The sequence below is a fragment of the Apostichopus japonicus genome, chromosome 22, assembly GCF_037975245.1.
Source record: "Apostichopus japonicus isolate 1M-3 chromosome 22, ASM3797524v1, whole genome shotgun sequence".
Lineage (NCBI taxonomy): Eukaryota > Metazoa > Echinodermata > Holothuroidea > Aspidochirotida > Stichopodidae > Apostichopus > Apostichopus japonicus.
In genome coordinates, this window is record NC_092582.1 from 4,624,970 (window position 1) to 4,645,573 (window position 20,604).

The 20,604-nt window shown below is 38.8% G+C and overlaps 1 protein-coding gene across 2 annotated transcripts; it reads right to left on the reverse strand.

Annotated features, from left to right (window-relative positions):
* Nucleotides 1–1,248: 1,248 nt before the first annotated feature.
* Nucleotides 1,249–20,332, reverse strand: LOC139963837 (uncharacterized). 2 transcript variants are annotated; one of them, XM_071965025.1, is made up of 19 exons: nt 20,152–20,332; nt 17,799–17,941; nt 15,215–16,328; nt 13,583–13,710; nt 12,554–12,635; nt 12,170–12,231; nt 11,378–11,401; nt 10,596–10,712; nt 9,576–9,657; nt 8,811–8,899; nt 8,041–8,214; nt 7,007–7,101; nt 6,359–6,421; nt 5,472–5,560; nt 4,671–4,752; nt 3,187–4,044; nt 2,494–2,628; nt 1,898–2,000; nt 1,249–1,655 (listed from the first exon to the last, which is right to left on the reverse strand). In XM_071965025.1, exons 2-19 carry the CDS (start codon nt 17,928–17,930, stop codon nt 1,497–1,499), a joined length of 3,588 nt encoding a protein of 1,195 aa, XP_071821126.1. In that variant the 5' UTR covers nt 17,931–17,941; nt 20,152–20,332; the 3' UTR covers nt 1,249–1,496. The 2 variants fall into 2 exon arrangements, with proteins under 2 accessions (XP_071821126.1, XP_071821125.1); XM_071965024.1 differs by having other exon boundaries at nt 17,799–17,937; nt 20,152–20,331.
* Nucleotides 20,333–20,604: the final 272 nt, after the last annotated feature.

Below are 20,604 nucleotides of genomic sequence, written 5' to 3' on the forward strand. Positions count from 1 at the left end.
CTTAAACAGTGGACATCCCAAACATAGTACAGATAACTCAGGAGACAGGTTAAAGAATAACTATTTTTAATGTTGGCAATGTAAGCCCCATCTCATGCTGCTTATTACAGTGAACATGTCAGCAGCCAAATCAAATATGATAGGCTTGGAGTGAATATACAGCCTTCAATTTCCTTTGCTTTCTGTGGTAACAACACATATGAGAACACCCCAAAATTTCATATTCTATCTCTTTCAGCGAGACATGTGAGAAATAGCAAACTGCATGATTCCAGCTCTGTCAAATACAGCTATGAGAAATGATAAATAAAAATCACACATTCCCAGGTCTGTGCATCAAAATGCTATAAGAGACAGGTTAGGAGGAAGGAGGGGTGGGGAGGTGAAGGAGGAGGAGGAGGGGAGGGGAGGGGAGGGGAGGGGAGGGGAGGGGAGGGGAGGGGAGGGGAGGAGGAGGAGGAGGAGGAGGAGGAGGAGGAGGAGGAGGAGGAGGAGGAGGAGGAGGAGGAGGAGGAGGAGGAGGAGGAGGAGGAGGAGGAGGAGGAGGAGGAGGAGGAGGAGGAGGAGGAGGAGGAGGAGGAGGAGGAGGAGGAAAGACCCAGTTAATAACAAGAGTCAACATTTCCTCCCAATGTTAACATCTTCTGCAGTGACTCAGCACATGTCGTGCAGGCACTACAAAAATGTATGATATTTAAAAAACAAAATTTCTCTGCAGAAGAGAGAAAAACAAAAAGGATAAAGGATTAACATAAAATGAGCATGCAAATTTGACAGAAAGTTAATAGCAAAACTAACCTATTACTGTAAATGAAACATTTTATGAAAAGTCCACTTATAGTTAAGACCCAGAGAAGGGGCACACAGGTGTTGAAGCTGATTGTGGTAGACGATTTTATATTATGGCAGGTGTAACAAATGATTAAATATGATATAAACAGGTTTACTACAGAAAATAGAAAGAATTGTTACTTTCTTGATTAAAGGAAAGGCCTCCAAAATGAACCAAAGATGGACAAACTTTATCACATCTTTGGTTTGTTTCGGTTTAGTACACTTTGGTTTCCCAAAATACATTTGATAGTGTCTCCCATCTCAAAGCCTAACCCCACCCCTCCCCCCCCCATCCTTAACTTTGATATCCTGTAACTATACAGTTTGAATACATATCCCAATACCCTGAGTCAAGAAAGCAGTGTAAATCTTCTCCATTCTCTCTCTGAAATCCCCATGCTCATCCCCTCTCACCCCACCCCAACCTCACCTCCATCCAAAAGTTTAGATACATACGTATATGTGCAATGACGGCTAAGCCTGGGAGTATCTGTTGTGAGCGCATTGCAGGCCTGGGCCTAAAGAGATAATGTGACTCTATTTCAGCTAGCTGGCAAAATACAAAGTTTTAAGTGAAGGTGGATGATGAAGTTACTGTAGGTGCAAGTGCAGCTGGTGCACACCGAGTTCACGACAGAAGAATACGAAAGAAACACAGACATTTATGACAAGACCTGAGATAGAAACTGATAACACTGCTGGCAGCCGTTAAGGGCCACTTGATACTGACAGATGCCCCGCTTCAGAGATTCACAGTTTTCGTCCGTCTTCAAGAATTCCTTTAACCTCTGTGGGGTGAGTCCACAGCCACTACTGCTGATCTGCAAGAAACACAAAAAGAAGAATGGATATGACCATTCCATCTTAAATTTGGTGGAAATGTGAAAGAACTTGGACCATCTGTCAGTGTTTTTCGTGAGGCTGCGGTCGCTCAACCCATCGACTTCAAGAATTGTCCAGGAAAAATGGATGGAAATCTCTTACTTTAATATAATCATATGGTAAGAGCAGTTTTACTCCTCCAGTTCCGACCAGACACCTCAAGAGAATGACAATCACTTACCTCCATCCCAATAAAGAACCCGTCTATGACATCTATCAGTTCTTGGAAAATCTGGCCACTGACGGACGCCATCAGACCGTTGCTTTCTGCTACAGTTACAACCCTGTAAGGAGAAATAAGGTAACACAGCTTAACCAAACAATTTATACATGTAAGGGGGTTAAGTCTTTGAAAAAGTTGTGGAATATAAATGTTTAAGGCAAAGTTGCAACAAAGTGCCCTTTTTTTTGGGGGGGGGCAAGGTGGATGTGCAGAGCATGTAATGATTAAGACAATTCCCCCCCCCCCACACAAAAAAAAGCTCTATTCACAGCCAACAGAAACAAATTTGTACAAAACATTGTTAACAAACCAGGCACACACGAGAAGAGAGAGGACAAGCTGTGGGAATGATCGATACAATTTAGTAAGAAAAAGTAAAATGGCAAAAAAAGGTAAAAGTGTTTTAACAGCTGGAGTGATGATTTACTAAAAATAAGAAGGAAAATTTAAACAAAGAGAGCAAAGATCATATACACAAACAATGCAATATTAATACTAATTTCTTCACTTAATGTTGTCACATTTATGTAAAACATATTTTAGCTCCCACATACTTGTTCATCGCTATAATCTGCTTCTCGATATATCTCAGAAGATACTCCACCAGCGTTAAGGCTTCCTTCAAATTCAGCTGCGCTGTTGCATATTCATTATTCTGATCTTGACGGACCGAACTGTCGACCTTTGTGCTGAATGGGTAAGACGACAAAGACATTTTACGGGGCAACTGTCTGCCGGCATTTTAGAAACACTTTCAGGCACCCTCTTGAATCTTTGATGCTGTACCACTAACAGGAATCCCATCACTATCAAAATTCACTGTTTTGCCAGGGTTTCATTTTAAATGATAAAAGACGTGTACAACAGTGTCATTCATATTTCTGAGTTCCTCTGTGGACATTACTTACATCCGTTATGAGAAAGCAATTGGGCGACAAAACTTTCCCGATTCTCCAAATATTTCACTCCAAACTGCCGACCCTTTAACCAACCAAAATGAAGATGAAAATCTACTTTTCAACTTGGAGATCCAAACAAAATTGAAAGATAAACAATATTTTGTCTGTTTCAATGGTGCCACCAGAAACCATAGCAACAGAAAACTATCTTCTCCAGGGAGGATTCATCACCAATTAAGAAATTAAGCACATTTTGATTTTTGACCAACTGATGTTTTCTACACATTTCAAAACACCTGAACCTGAAAAACAAATGTCAAGATATTATTACATACATCTATTCCTTACCACATTGCATACATTTCCTTGTACGCTGTGTCCAGTACACGCAGCACGCAGGTGTTATTGTCTTCCCTTGCCCGATCGGCAGAGGAGGAGGAGGACGGACTGGTATCGCCGGCGAGATGAGGAGACGGATTAGTACCGCTGCTCATTTGGCTATCACTGGAAATGTCCAACTTAGAAGGCACTTGAGACATTTGTCTCCACATAGCTGCTGGAGTAGAAGGCATCAAAGAGGAGGCAGCGACATCCTTGTCAGGGGGCAGCACATCTTCAGAATACACATTTGCTGTCATTTGTTCAGAATGATTATCTACAGTACTGGCATCAATTTTCAAAGGATTTTTTCCACTTTCACTAAAACTAGTAGAAGACGAGGACTTCACATTGCTACTTCTTCCTGATAAACACGACGCCTTGACTGAAGCCGAAGAAGGCGTAGTCGTTACTTCATCGTCGTCGCGAATTGGGATGGAAATGTCCGTCTCTGACGATGTGTCCATAGCGACCTCCTCGTTCACGTTTACGGCAAGCTTTTTACTCGGTGGTAGAGAAGATGTTTTCGATTTCCAACAACTTCTGTTTAGTTTAATTTTCTTTGGCAAAATTTCAGTTGTGGCAGCCTCTGATTTCTTTGCTACGATTTTTTTGGTCCTCTGAAATCTAGAGGCTTCTACATCTTGGACGGCCTTTCTCATTGTCATGATTTTTTCGTTCCTGGAGATACTACACGGTTTTGGTTTCGCCTTGGTAGTCTCTGTCTTGGCTATCTGGGCTCTTCTCGGGGATGACGTTTTCACCAGAGCGAGTTGCTCGACGTAATTGTTCAGGCTGGCAATTGGGGCATCTAAAGCACCGTTGAAGCTAAGTGTGAAGACGAGATGAAGACAAAAGCACGCAAGTTACACGATGGTTAATTGGAAAATTGAAGTCTTGTGAATTATTCCTTAAAAAACATGACAAGTGTGAGACGTCAAAGATGAAAGATTGATTAAGATAACGACAAGAGTAGACATATGAAATTCCGTCACAGGTAAGTACGGATAACATCGGGTAGACATATATTTTTCCCGAGAATGGTCAAAAGTAGGCAACATCCAGCAGATGCACATATATTCTAAATGATTTATCAAACTACTGGCCAAGAATGAAATTGTGGGCATGACAATGCTTCAAAGGTACTGGTTATGAAAGATACTGGTTATGAAAGATACTGGTTATGATCACAGAAACGTCCCACACGCAAACTGGCCTAGGCCGAGGCAGCAAGCATTGTATTACAGCGTTGAACATATGAGCCAAGCTGATTTAATTCTTTCAAAGGTGAAAAGAAATAGCTAAAATTTGAATAGATTGTTGGAATAATCGACCTGGGTGATCACAGGCTAATGATTAAAAGATTAAGAACATTTTTTAAGAATAATCCAAAATTAAGGAGACGCTTCATGCTATTGAAATGAAATTTGACAGAGACCATGGTTTTGACTTACGAGGAATGGACTTTAAGCTGAATTAGAAACTGAAGAGCGTCTTCAAGTAATTCTTCGGCACTCTTCAGGTTAGCACCGAGACCTGAGATTAGAAATAAGAAATAAACAAAATACTGTAATGTCTTGAAAAATATAGAACCGTGAAGTACCAGACTATATTACAATCAATATCTATAAATTAAAGTTTGTGTCGATTCCTTCTGCTTCTATAGACTGTCATGTCATTCTGCAGTCATGTTGTCATCAGAAAGATTTATGGCATGGAGAAGAAGTTACTCCATCCTCATTCAGTTTGCTTTCAATATACTAACACATTTTCCATTTATCAGAATCATATGCCACAGGACCTTTAAACATGTTTGTGACCACAAAAATTTTTGTTGGAAATGAATTTGGACAAAGCAAGGAAGTAGCATGACTTATTTGTTTTGTATGCATTCTTGAGCATCTAAATCAATTTTGTAATGAAGTGCATTACACATCTCTCATTCCGCATAGAATTTTTTAATATTTACACATCTACCTGTAAACATATCTTGATCACATACTTCTGTTCACATATTCCTATACACATATCCCTGTTCACATATTCCTATACACATATTACTGTTCACATATTCCTATACACATATTACTGTTCACATAATCCTATATACATATCCCTGTTTACATATTCCTGTTCACATATTCCTATACACATATCCCTGTTCACATATTCCTGTTCACATATTCTGATACACATATCGCTAAATATAGATATGTTTTAGACGATAGCCGAAATGCACAGAGAACAGTTCTTACCTTTATTGATTTTGTAGAAATCCCTGATTTTGTCAAAGCTGTTTTTCGTTGATCTGCTGCATATTTGACTGAATACTGCGATCCAATGTCTGTTACATGAAAATGAATATGTTAATCCATTTAATGTACTACTGACACATAGCAAATTTGCCCAATATTCAGTACATTTGTTGTGGGATAATCTCATTCAAAATCTGTTTTAACATATTTTTTTTAAGAAAATTTTTCAAAAAGTTCTTATTTCCAAGATACACACATTTGATAAATCTGGGAAACTCATTAAATATGTGCAAACTATGAGATGGAGTGTTGCACTCATCAAAATTTCTTAGTTTTAGCCCTAAATGACTTAACCCCAAATTACAAGCCCATATATATCAATTGAATAATGTGATGTTCCTCTTTTCAAAGAAGGCAATGAAGTATTTCAACGAACTGCCTTTGGCCACAAACCTTTGTTCAGTGTCCTTCAAACAAATGGTAAACAAAGGAATCACATAGCAGAAAATTAGGCAGTCACTCCCTTTACAAGGTGCATAAGGTAAAACTAGAATTAAGAAAAGACTTTGTAAAATCGTTCATCTTTGATGGATTTTGATGAGAGTTGCAGCTATTTTCATGATTTCTAGTGCCTATTAGAGTGATTAGGGCAATTTTGTTCACTTGTGTCCATAGACCTTTAACTTAAACATCATGCAACGTGATCAAAAGTACTTCAGCCAATTTCTGAACCAAGTTTTTCATTTTGATAGCAATATTGTGCGAATTATTTTAAGACACTCATTCAGAAATCGGCCATCAGCGTTAACACATGCTTCAAATCGTTTCAACCAGGATGAACCGATAAAAAGAACTGGTAATAGTCAATAGATTAAAAACAGACTTACTTCTGAAAACAGTCTAAAATATCCAAGAAAGTCCAAGGTGGTTTTCTTAAAATCACATCAGGCCTACACGATAGACAAAGAAATCGGTGAAGAAAGGAATGGACCAACATTTCAGAGCAAATATCTCACTATTCTTTTCTCTTTAAGTACAATAAGCAGGCAATGTTGTTTATACCTTATAATGCACAAATAATAGACCTCCCTCTCTAACCCCTCCTCCTCCTCTAAACAAAACGCAAAATACGTATACTTATTAAATTTGATATTTTTAAATGATCTGTCATCCAAGATAGAGCCTGGGCACCAAAACTAATTAACATGATCCATCACGAGTCCCTTGTAAAGGAAAAAGATACTTTACACATGAACAGGTCAAAGGTTGGTGAGAAATCTACCATGTACTGTTTAACCCGTGATCACTTGACCTTAGCCCCAAAAGACCGAGAAGTGTATAGCGTAACAACTCCAGGTAACTTAACACCAATCAATGTATGTGATAGGGTATTGCTGTTAGTGCACACATGTATAATCATAAAGGCCCAATTCACAGCTAACTTAAACAACCAATCCTGAGTCTGTGGTAAATTTTGCTATACCATCAAAATAGACACTTTGTACATTGTTTAATCAAATCCATGTTTCACTAACCACAGACTTTCAAAAGCAGCTTTCATTTCTGTTTCCAAGACAACAGACAAAGGCCCTCTGAGGAGATTCCTGAGGTTGCAGACCAGGTTATCCACCTACGGTAAACGGGACAAAATATCCGATGAAATTGTAACGGAAACCTTTGTAATATTTTTGCATTAATATCTTTGTAATATATATAACGAAAATTGTAAATTGAATCAACCATGATAGACAAAGATAAAATACAGTACTAATGTTATGAAATAAATAGTCATTACAACTTATTGAAACAATAAAAGATGAAAGTGCAAGGAAAACGGTTGTAGAAAATATCATTTCAGGTAAGAAGCAATTAAATAAAACAGCCCAGAGACAAAACAAGAAACAGAAAGTTCTTTACTGTTCATGAAAGTAGACATAAAGACAATTACACACATAAAACTTAATTGTTTCACTATTTTATGATGTCGTCAATCTCAAAGCCTTAGGGTGACTTTGTTTCTAAAATGAAAATTTTTTCTCACATACTTCCATTTAGCATTTTACCCAGGGGGTCCATACACACCAGTGTACTTCAGTGAGTCAGCCAGAAACACGATGGCACAAGTTAAATCAATAGCACTGGGTGTCAAATTTGCGGACCAGGTAAAGGGTCTTTAGGGAGAGGCTGGTCAAAAATTGTCTTCAATTGAGAGTACTTATATGCAAACTGGTAGCCCTTTATTTTTTTAAGCTAATCAAGGAGACAACCATGCCTTAACTTCCCATCTGTCACCCATAAAACCCCAATCAACATTTCCCCTTATTACTTCACAACATAACCTTTGACCAAAATGTTTGCTCAGTATGCAGTCAGTATCACTGATTAACATGAAACTGTGGTCAATTGCCAAATATATAGATGTAGGGGGTAAGAAGAGTTCAAGTTTTCTCAAATATTTCCTACATTTTCCCACAAATTGAGCTGTTATGTGTCTTCGATATTTAATCCCCTTCTCAATTTTTTTTTACAAGTTTTTATTATGAAATACTGCTTCCAATACAATCCATACCAGGTCTGTAACAGCAGCATCGGTTAGCATCCGTGGTGTTTTCTGTTGCGTCCTTTTTGGTGAACTTCTCACTGCAGACTTTGTTGCGGCTTTTTTCGGCAATCCTTTCGGAGATTTCTTTGGAAGCGCGTTTGTTATGTGTTTGGATAGATTTTTCAAACCATCCATTAAATCCTACAAGAAAGGAAAATAAAACCAGGTTGAAATATCTGACACGACAAAACCACACAAACAAGACCTTAAATAATATGATACATTCGAATCTACACTGGAAACTTTAAACCTTATCACTTAAAGAGATCCACTTTCCACAGCAAACTTTTCTGAGAGAAAAAACTGGAAGCTACTAGTCAAATTTCATTTCCTTCATTAGCAACAGCATTATTCAATAATTAGAGGGCAGTATTCCCAGGAACAAACACACTTCAACAGAACTTACATAACTGGTATGTTTCATAAATGTCAGAGCAACTGTGAAAAACATTGGGAAAGTCACCTTATTATCAAAGCAGACATCAAAGCTTAAAGCCTAGCCTTGCCACAATTTTGAGAGAAGATATACCTAGCCGAACCTAACTTGCATTAGAATGCGGGGGGAATGAAGACTGCTTCTGGTCATAAATTGTCGAGGCCGTTAAAGCTAGTAAATACGCCTCTTTCTGGCAAAAAGAAATGTATGTTGGAGTTTAAGATGGGCACTTGTAACTTCCATGTCCCTGCTGTATGGGGAATAAAGCATTCAGTATCTACCAGGACTTGTGTACACTCACCTCCTTGGAGTAGGCGTGGATGCTACTCACAATAGCTTTGTTCCTCAGACTCATATCCTCCGTAACCAGGACGTTCTCTGCGGATTTTCCTGGGGATGTGGAGAAGCAACGATAAGGTGTTTAGCTTACAACAGACAGTTCATCTTACCAAGAAATCCGTTTTGCCCCCCAAAACTGACACCCGATGTGAAAAATGCCGGTACCTGTGATATCATCAGCCATGTAGCTGTGTAGTCTGAACAGTGATTTTCACCCAAATTTTGGTTCCACTGAACCATAGCGTTGAAACAAAAAAGGACTCAAAGCATTGGGTATGCAAATTGACCTTAAAGGTATTGAAAACTGGCCCCAAACCATGTGCTGCACTCTGAAAAAGTTAACTTTCCCTTGCTTTCAAGTGAAGATTTCTTCTTGACGCTACAAAATGCACACAGTAATGAAACGTGATACCTTGTTATCTTTTATCTGGACCTCAGATGTCCATCGCTGCTATTTACACTGTGTTGTGGGTATTGACCGTAGCTGTATGTATTGACTGTACACTAGTGTCTTATTACTGACGGTAGCTAGTTGTGTGTGTATTTTCTCGGATCGATGGTAGTGTCTAACACTTCTGTTACATCTCATTCGAAACTAGGTCAGTTTACCGGCATGAGACGTTTCTTTGTGCACAAGGCTTCACACCCTTTAATTACATATATACCCATCTCGAGTTACCATTCTCATTTAGCAGAGCAAATTTCTAAGAAGTTTTTTTTTACATACCTCTATTCTTGTACTGGAGCAGGCATTGTAGGATTTTGTCGTCATTACTTCTTGTGTAGACACCCCTATCCTTTTTGGAACACTAAATTCAAAGAAGAAATATGATTATGTTTGTTTTGATATGGTCGAAGGAAGAGGATGAACGAACAAGTGAGAGGAGAGGCAGCAGATAAGGGGAGACAAAGTATGTAAGAGAAGATGAAGCAGGTAAGAGTAAAAGAAGTGGTGGGTAAGATAAGATGGTAAGAAGAGAAGGAGAAGAAGTTAGGAGAACCAGAATGCAAAAATGCATTGTGATTTCGATGATGTAACATGAGCAGTTTTCTTCATGAATCTGATGTAATGTATAGTGTGGGTACATGTTTACAAGGGTTTCACGATTTACCTCTGATGACCTCCACCAAAAACAATAGGCTCCTTTAACTCAATGTGGTACTTCTCAATAAAAGGTCCACCCATGCTTCCAGTATTGAGATATCATGATTACAAGGTTTTCACAATTTGACCTCTGGTGACCTCAAATGACCTTTGCTCTCCACCACAAACAATAAGCTTCTTTACACAATATGGTACTCCTACACACCAAATATGAGGTCTTCCCATGATTCCCTTCTTGCGATATCATGTTTATGTGGTTTTCACATTATGACCCCTGGTGACCCCAATGTCATTTGACCTCCACCAAAACAATAGGCTTCTTGTGCTCAATATGGTACTTCTACACATTAAATATGAGGTCCTCCCAAGTTTTTCTTTTTGAGATATCGTGTTTACATGGTTTTCAGGGTCAAACTTTGACCGTGGTAAGTAGAGAAGGAGAAGAAGTTAAGAGGAGCAAAACAGATAAAAGGAGAAGCAGATAAGAAAAGAAAGGTAAGAGAAGGTGGTAAAAGGAGTAAAACAGGTAATAGTAAAAGATGCAGGTAAGATGAGAAGATATTTTTTTTAGGGTCAAAGAAGAAGAGGAAGGTAATCGAAGGTGGTGAGAGGAGCAAAAAACAGGTCTTTGGAGAAGCTTACCTCCTGTATTGATTGACCCTGGACTCGTGGGTGCTTGTTGATTAAGCAGCTATTGATGAAGGTCACCGCACTCTTAGCCTTGTTGGTGAGTGAGCCTTTGTAACTCCCACGGACATCCTGTACCAGAGAGGGATTCAAGCATGTTACATCTCAGTGATACAAATACAAAGGAAATATCCTCCCACAGCTGCTCATATGCAAAACTTAATTATGATATTACGAGAAACTTTTGCAACGCAAGATTTCCCAATGTCATCGGAAATATTCCAGTAACATTACATGAACAAACGACAGGAAGGTGGTAGAGCAATGTGACAAATACCTATGCACCCCATCGTTTATGAAAAGCTGAATTTTAATTATATTTGTGCTCAACTAAGTTTAATGTAATAGCCCCAGGATTAGGAAGCTCTACAGTGGCTTAAACATGACCATAATGATTGTGAATAACCACAGTAGAATCAATGGTTTTCTGATTACAAATTGCTTCGATCATTTTGTTGTTTTTCGTTGCTCCCATTCTTAGAGCCAGAGCTCCATACGTAAAGATAATTTAAGGGCAAAGCAAAACTGAGGCTAGTATTTCTTTAATTAAATACTTTTCCAAAAAATCAACCTTTAACATTCACATTCTCAAACCAATCCAGAGCAAAACAGAACCAAAACATTCTAAACTATTGAAAGCTGGGGGAGGTGGGGAAGTAATTCACTATGGTCAATGTAATTTGGCTTCTGTCAAGGTGAACTTGGGATCAACTAAACTTAAGTAAAAGCCAACTTACCTTCAAGTCTGATGGCTTTCCTTCCTGTTTAAAGAGAGCAAAAGACAAATTAAAAAAAACCCAGAAATGGTCAATTCCAAAGACATTTTGTCTAACAACAGGAAATAAACAAAGTAGCTTTGAATATTTATAATATTGTTGTACTTTTCATCACTGGTAAAATATTTAAATAACTTAACTTTACAACAATAACTTTTATGAAAAATCACACTTTCTTCAAATATTTGCATCCATCTCTTCAAAAACTAACATTTAAAGTTAACATCATGTCAACACCATAACAGAGGACAGAAAAATTAAAGATTTTTTTTGTTTAAGGTATCTTCACCCTCTTCATATATAGTTTTGTTTTAAAGCAAATATCACTGAGGCGGAGAAAGTGCTGGCAGAAATAACTTCCCCTGACACTTTTAACAAAATGTAAAAAACTGTCAAGAGCTTTCAGAACCAGTCTCACCTTTACTCAACTGATGATACCTTAACATAATTTGGTTACAATATCATGGTTAACGTTTCTTACAAACATTTTATTTTGTTATAGATTTCTTCATACTTCCTTAATTCATGATAAAAACGGCATGTAGTCAATACTTTCTCAATGTCCCACCATTCTTCTCAATGCCAACCTAACACTATCCCCCTCCACCCCTCCAATACCCCACCCTCACCTACCATCCCCCACCCCACCCTCCCCTTCCTCACCCTCCCCATCCAAATCCTCTGACTGTCTAAATTATCAAAAGAATAAAATGAGCTTGGCAAGTTTTATTCAGAGCAGAGCAAAACCCTTACCTTGAGGCAATCTAACTCATGTAGTACAATCCATGGTATTACCAGCATTGGCCTCCCAAAACCTACAACAACAAAAACAGAAATTCAAACCAGAAGATCAAAGATACTGAATAACATTAATAAAAACAACAAATAAAAAACAACTTTGAAAAGGTGTTATAAAGGCAGGTTCAAGACGACTGTAGAAAAAAAACTAATTTAAATTACAAAACAACAACAAGACATTCCAGGTAACAAATCAAGAAAAACCCCCAGTTCCAGTTTATCCCTATCATCTAGGTATTTATTTTTGATTTCATAATCTAACAGACTATCATATAACTACTACTAACACCACATAAGCAGGCAACTGGTACCTTAGCGATAATCACCATGACAACTTACCTGGTATAAACTGATCTCGCAGCTCTTCAACAAAGTTCAAATAGCTCAATAGAATGTTGGTGTCCAGGATAATGTTCAATTTCTAGGAGAGAGAGGCAGAAAATTTCTAGGTTAATGTGACTTACATTTTTTCTTCAAAATATACCATGAAAAACAAGAAGTGGTCACCAATTGCCAAAATAAATACATCTTTTTCTCACACCTTGATCACCCTGAGGTTCAAATGCATTATGAGACCCTCTTACAAGGCAATTTTGAAGCGGTAATAAGTTGGAAAATCCAGAACAGTGAGAAAACTACTGGCCTCCACCGGGATTCAAACCCCAACCAACTAGGCTATGCAGAGTGTTTGGCTGTCCAGAGGTTCGAAAACAGTTAAGGAAGGTTGTTTATCCACTTGTAGGCTTTTGCTATCTGTATTGAACAGTGCTAGTTCTGTTTTGGTGACATATTTTGCCTTACTCTAGAGATCAATCATGCTGCTAAACCATCTCGAAATCATTTTGAATCCTAAAGCCGGATCTCCAAAGAGAGCCTTTGAACGGAACTCTGTTTAATGAAATGGTAAATAATGGACATGAGAACAGAAAATTTGATGTTTGGGGATTACTGCAGTTTTACTCTCAGTTGAAACCCTTCTTGGAGGAGCAAACCAATTGAACTATTTTTTCGCTCATTTTGAATTTCCTTTACAAAGTTTGAAGACCAATCAGATCAAAGTTCTGTGGCTTGCTCACAGATGACAAATCCAGCTTTAACCAAGTTATTAGCCTGAGAGGAAGAGCACATCAACCAACGACCATTGTAGATCACAGGTTCTGTTCAAAGGAGAACAAAGACAGTGAGAAAACTACCAGCCTCCACTGGGATTCGAACCCGGGCCTCCCGCTGTATATGCGGACACCCTAACCAACTAGGCTATGCAGAGTGTTTGTCTGTCCAGACGTTAGAAACCAGTAAAGGCAGGTTTTTAATCCACAGGTTCTGTTCAAAGGAGAACAAAGACTGTGTCAGACTGTTGTGGCATACCTTGGATTGGATTTGTGTTTGTGAGGCATTTGACCGAGTAATGTCCACCTCCATGTCCTCGAGGCCCTCGGAGGAGAAGACGGTTAAAGGGCCACTGTATTCCACTGGAGGTGGGCCTTGAACAGGTGCTGTAGACGCAGATAATTATATGCAAGTTACAAAGACGGGCCATGAGAATATTGTGATACATGCTTATTTATTTGATACTTGAGAGCATTTGGATCATATTTAGTATTTTAATAGCGCCATGGGCAGTCTACTCGTTTCCTGGAGTGGCGCTATATAAATCTACATCATTATTATTATCATTATTATTAATACTGAACATTCATGCATGCTCCATCAAATCTATATTCATTAGTCAACTCATCATTTACACAAGCCCATTACACAACTCACAAGTTTCCAGAACCAGAGATGGAAAAAAACTGATCATGAATTTAAAACCCATTTTGTTTCAAGTCTGGATTTCTTTGCTACCAAAACGGATCAAAAGTCTTAGGTTATCATTAAATCTCACGATAGGTTAATGTTCCTCTCGTGGAAAAAAGAAAGAAAAAACGGTTCCTGAGGATATCAAGAATTTAAATCAAATCCTATCATCCAATCATGACTGGGAGTGGGGATGCACCGGATCCAAATTTTTTGATCCGGCCGGAACCGGATTTTGCCGGATAGTACATGAAATCCGGCCGGATAAAATCCGGCCGGACCGGATTTTTTTATTACACAAAAGAAATCATTAATCTACATTCTTTAATAAAATAACTACAATATAATTGTTGACAAGCTTGATACAGTATGTAAATTTGTTTGCTGGAAAAATACTGCATACTATCTATGAAGATAATTGTCTCTGTATGTGATAACTGTAGAAAGGTTACTTTTGAAATTGTTTTCATTGTCAGCTCTGGAATTAAACTTTCTTGATGAGAATTAAAGTTATTCTAAGGTTTAAGAATGAAATTTAAGATGAAGTGGTTTTGTGGAATTAAAAAAAAATCAGAAGTATTTAACCATATAAGAGATTGTTTCACACATAAAAATTCAGAGAAAACATGAATGCCCATAATAATGGGAAAGTAAAGATTCAATGGAACAGTATTTTGACTGAGAAGTATATAAATGGTCTATTTAAACTGCACAATATTGAACTGATGAAGGCTACAAGAAATGATTTCACTGCAAACTGTATTTGTATATAGCTTCATATTATTACATTAGTTGTATTATTTTGATTGATCTTTAGAAACAGTGGGTCAGACCATTGAGAAAATTAAATTAAACATGTTAAACCTATTTTTTCCCTACTTTCAATGTTTTTATTAATTTTTGGAAATAGTTTACATTGATTTAAGTTAATACCAACACCTTTTTAAGGAATAATTCAGGCCAGATTTGAAAAAGATCCGGCCAGATTTTGAAAAAGATCCGGCCGGATTTTGAAAAATATCCGGCCGGAACCGGAACCGGATAATTGCTCACTATCCGGCCGGATAGTCCGGCCGGACCGGATATCCGGTGCATCCCTAACTGGGAGCGACTTTTTTTTATAAATTTCGGTGTGGAATGTTACATGAGACAGAGAACAAGAGAACTGTAAAAGAAAGATTTAGATAAGCAGCGACTCACTTTTAGGTTTTGTGCTCTTTCTGACTCCTCCTGTTTTAAAGTCTTTGATCGTGTCACCTGTCTCCATCGGCGTCCCACCCTTCTCTTCCTGAGTTGTTTTGTTATCTCCTGTCGTTGCACCCTCCTCCTCCCACGAAGTCAATAACCTTCTCCTCTCTCCTTTCTTCTTCTTCACATTATTATTTTCCTCTCTGCTCTCACTCTCACTGACTTTCTTCAGCCTCCCTCTACCTCTAGGACTCATCTGTTTTTCTTCACCTCTGTCCGCTCTACCTCTACCTCTGGGACTCAACTGTCTGTCTCGGGATCTGTTCTTCTCTTGCTTGTAGTTCTTCCAGCCGAGCCTGTCTTTGACAGATATTCTCGGAGGTCCCTCTCTACTGTTTTCCGTGGCCCTGCTACTCGACGCCGCACGTTTTCTCTTCCCTCGTGTATCTCGTTGTTCCTGTACATGTTTCTCCCACACCAACGGATCGTGATCCGAGTGTCTCCTGAAAGGCGTAATTTTCACCTTCTCTACTCTTCGGCTGGAACCGACCGGCAGATGTCCACCCACTTTATCATCGGTCAGACCATTATTGGTCATTTTGTGCTGAGGTAACTCCTCTATCCTCCGTCTGGGGGTAACCAAACCGTTTTCAAGATCTATCAAACCAGTCGTTTCATGATTCCCCATACTGGGATATTGTTCCGGTTTGCCTCTCAGAGGGTCACCGATATCTTCTTTACAACTGTCGGTCGGTTCCGTGTCAAACAGAGAGGTAGTCGTCCCAGTGACGCTGTCCAATAAGTCTGTTTCGAAACCGTCACTGTTTCCTTGGATGTAGCCGTTCATAAAATCTGACCACAAGGGTGCATTTTCTCGGTCGTCACCATTCGGAAGATCCAGACCATCGTCATCGCTGGCAGACCTCGGTGAATATGTGGGAGAAAATTCAGCCTGGATGACTTCCGCATCTTTCCTCTGCGGTGTGGTATGCTTGAGGTCATGTGGAGATACCGACCCTCCAGTGGTTGAGCTGATGCCACTATCTCTCTCTTGCGAAAGCCGGGGCCTCTTCTTCAGCTTGGCCCTGTCATCCTTCCGTTTGGCCTTGTCCCTCTCACCCTTCAGCTGAACATAAATTGAAGAAAGAGTTTAAAGGTAGAGAAAAAGAAGATGATGGAAGGTTAGAATATGAGTTAAGGTACAAAAGTGCATTAGGACTGCATTTTGGGTCACATATTACTGAGGATGGAACACACACCAATAGAGTGATACTTACGATCATAAAACCACAAGTTTCCACTCCTACAACTGTCTTTTTGGGCCATGTTTATTTGTTAAATGTTAAATGTTAATTTTGTTATGATATCTTCTTACCAGTACTACACTTATGTCTTGATGCTAGTTGTTCCCTACAAATTAGCTAATAAAGTCACAGCTAATTTTTTTTTAAAGGAAACTGTACAAAACCTGTATATTTGGTTTGTTAGCAGCTCCTTTCTGAAAATGCGCATATTGAAGAAAAATTGTAGACTTCTTCTATCGAGTTATTCACTCCTGACACAATTTTGGAGCGATTTTTAAGATGTCATTCGTGGATCAACTTAGAATCATTAAAGGTATCACTGTTAACAGCTACAACAAACTGAGAATTCTGAACACAGAGGTACAGTAGGTGTGCATTATGTCACTTAGGTCAGTGAGCCACAAACTTTTAAGCCCATGATCCAGGACCTCAGGGCCTTTTTTAACATACTAACTAGGTGGGCAGTGCCCCCCCCCCCCTCCAGTAGGTCCCATTTTGGCAGGTGAAACAAATAATGATAACACAAACCTAACAATTAATTTACATCTAAACTCCCCATATGGCTCGGCTTCCCCTCAGCATATATACGTTACCGCTACCATCAGAGTGCCCTTGCGTCTACTTTTATCTGGTTATTGACGTAAAAATTATTACAGCTAACTCTCATGGACCCACAGAATCACTTATCAAAATATGATTACCTTCAATTGCCTGTGAAACATTGAATAAAGCAGTCCTTATAAGGTAACGTATAAAAGTCCTACTTTTCCCCAACAAAGCTATTTTACCGAATAATTTTTCTCTCAATTTACCTCTTGCTTTTGGAAGTGTCAATTTCTAAAACATGAGATCTCAAAAAAAAAGAATATTTAGATTCAACTTACGAGGCCTGGGAAAGATATTGTGGTACTCTACGTGCCAACCGATACTTTGGGAAGTAGCTCCCATACTAAAAAGTTCTTAAAAGAGGCCCCTACAGGATCTAACAAATAGACTGGAACCTACACCCAAGCAGACCACCACCACACAGAATGGATTCTCAGAATGCATGTAAGAAAACCTGGACTATGATGTTAACAGAATTAACTCAGTAAAATCTTTACTAGCAAGCCCCCAAAAATATAGATAGATTTTCAGACATCCAGAAAGTCCTGTGACCAACCCATAATTTTTTGTGGCCCCACTTTTGGTGGGAGGTGCCCCACATTTTGCAGACCATTCCCTGAGATGTCTACTTTATCTTATTACAATCTTCAGCCAATAAAAGTAAACGTAAGGGATTCGCAACAAACCATGAAAGGTACTATCCAAGTGGATGCTCCAGTCATCGTATTGAAATAGTAGACCCTGTTAGGAAATGTCTTCGAGATCCTCTCAATCCAGCCATAGGGTAACATTGGTTTCTTTGTGGCGAGTCCTTGCATCACGATGCTGGCTTGCAAGAGGGAAATATGTAAACGATTAAAGAATGCGGTTCTGTGGTTGGTTTGTTCTATTAAATTATTAGGGTTATGGTAGAACATCTAAGTTGTTTGTTTGAGTTGACAAAATACCCTGACTACTGAAATTGTGTGAAGCTCTTTTCATAACATTAATAACACCAGAAAACGAAACATTTAATGGTTATGATGCCCAAACATATTCATTGTGTGGTAAGCCATATACATGTTAATAGTCATGAACTTTGTGCACACCACAATGAAGAGGGATTATCTATTGACTAATGCAGCAACAATAACATAAGAGAAGTTACCAGGAATCAGTTAAAATTGTCCAAGAATTCAGTAAGAGCCAGAAATGATCATAGATTTCGAGCTCCTATTTGTACACTTCACTGTGGGCATGAACCACTTCATGGTAAGGATTTTACATTACCTGTATAGAACTTTTATTCCAAAATGCTCCAATATCCAGAACGAATATGTGAAATATAGACACACATATGTATGAAAAAAAGGACATTTTCTTTTAGAAATTTTGTGCTAGCAAATCAGCTCTGCTATGAACCATCCCTTTAACAATTGTTATTAATGAATGAAAGTTACATGACATTGTTTACACAAGTGTGAAATATTTGGCTATTCTGTACTTCCTACAAAGTTCGGAATTTGAAGTCCATCCAATAGAAAAGTGAAATAAAGTAAAGTTCCAAAGGGACAACAATGGCGGGCTATATATAAAGGCGAAGTAAAGTAAGTGTCCTCCAATTAGAATGTTAATAAATTATTCCATGTGATGACAACGGAGAGTGAATATATTAAAAATAGTGTTGAAGAGTTCCTGTAATAGCCGGGAGCTAAGCTTCTGTGGAGACTCCAATGGTGGTCCGTATCCGAAGATAACAATTGATTTATAATTCAATATCACTAAATCTATGTCCTCATGGCTTGGGGGGTTAAGGTGCTCTACAGCCACTTGGCATACCCAGCAATTTCTTTGTGTAACTAAATGGAGGGGGCAAACAATGGAGGGAGGATACAGTACCCAATCAGGAAAGTTACTTTCTCTAACAAATCTTTTAGAGATCTCCTGATTGAAGTTGCTACCAGAAAACTCTGCCCACAGCAATGATGATGCCACTTTTCTAAGAACAAGGGAGTCCTGCTGTACTAAAGAGGCAACCCATATGCTAATGGACACCTCATGTATACAAAAACTGCAGAAGAAACAATGAACTTCTGTTCTGATGCAGTATCTTAAGTAAACTGTGAAGCCAGCAGCTTATTGATTATAAACAGGAAATGGAGCCTATTTACATCAGTATGACATTGATTAAACTTGTGGTTGTTTACAAGCCAGCCATCACATACACACACAAACTCGCACACCAGGATGATCAGAAAGGTTACTGAGCCTTTGGCATTGTAACCAAATATGTATTAAAATAAGAAAGGAATTCATGTGAAATGTCTGTTGATATCAAAATAATTTGAGAATGACGAACAACCAAGTATCCAGGTATGAAATCAAGGCAATTGGTCATCTATGGCCTTGAGCTGTAATTTGGAGATCTTCTGGCAGGTTTGGGATGGCATAAACCCAGCATTATAAGGCCTAGCAGAATTTTGGGTACAAGTATAGAATACCCCGCAAACACGTAAGTCCACGGTGTAGTTTAGTAGGCTACATCGTCTCGGATCTAGTGCCATACCACCATACCTTCCTGCCATAGGTTTCGTTCCACTTCGCGAAGCAATATACCATGCATATAGGCCTACAGTGCACCCACAATAATGTGCTCTTTCCGTCATACAAAAAGTGCTTACTGCCATCGGGGTAGCATGAATGTACTGGAATGTACCACTGGCCGAATGACACAGCCCCCATTTTCATGTGGCGGGGTATTCTTTATTAATTGCTCCAAATTTTGAACGGTGCCTTTTATGGCTGCCCTTGGCAACGTTTGCAATAGCGTTATCTGCCATTTTTTAATGTTTTTGAGACCAGTTGCTGCAAGGTCAATGCCTAACGTTAGATATGGCTATGGATGCACTCTGCATAACCAGTTTAACCATGGGCCTAGTTTTAGCTAGCCTAGACTGGGCATAGGGCCTAAATATAACTAGCCTAGTAATATTAACGTAATTTAAACTGAGTTATAGGCTACTACAGGCTCAAACTATGACTAGGCTAGATCCTACTTACGAATAACAAAAGAGTCACGGAAAGGAAAGGGGAAATGTCTCAACTGTCATTCCAGTTTGGTCTCTCATTTGCACGTTCCCTGGATATAATTGACTTTCCCATAAACTTCACGCTAAGCGTATATGTAAACATTCACCACTGACATTTCACTTTATACAGTATATAGGACTGAGTCAACCACATGTTTACAATCTACGCTACAGAGGCTAACGTTAGTTAATTCAACATAGCGCCACACATACCTACTTCTATTACGGTTTACGGATAGGATAAGGAAAGAAACACGTTTATCAATCTTGCAAAATTGTGAGAGGCGGGGATTGGAAAGTTGCAACGTCGGCAATTACTAAAACCCGGGTCGTAAAGTCGGTATTACCTATTACGGTAAGATTTGTCCAACATGGCAACAAACAGAAACGCTGTGCTCAAAGCCGAACCTTTGTTGTTTGGCCG

Coding starts and splice junctions, on each gene's coding strand:
- LOC139963837 (XM_071965025.1), bottom strand. CDS start 17,930: ATGCAAGGACTCGCCACAAAGAAACCAATGTTACCCTATGGCTGGATT. Junction 4,753..5,471: donor TTTCTACAAAATCAATAAAG/GTAAGAACTGTT, acceptor TTCTAATCTCAG/GTCTCGGTGCTAACCTGAAG. Junction 1,656..1,897: donor GGTTCTTTATTGGGATGGAG/GTAAGTGATTGT, acceptor TGTTTCTTGCAG/ATCAGCAGTAGTGGCTGTGG.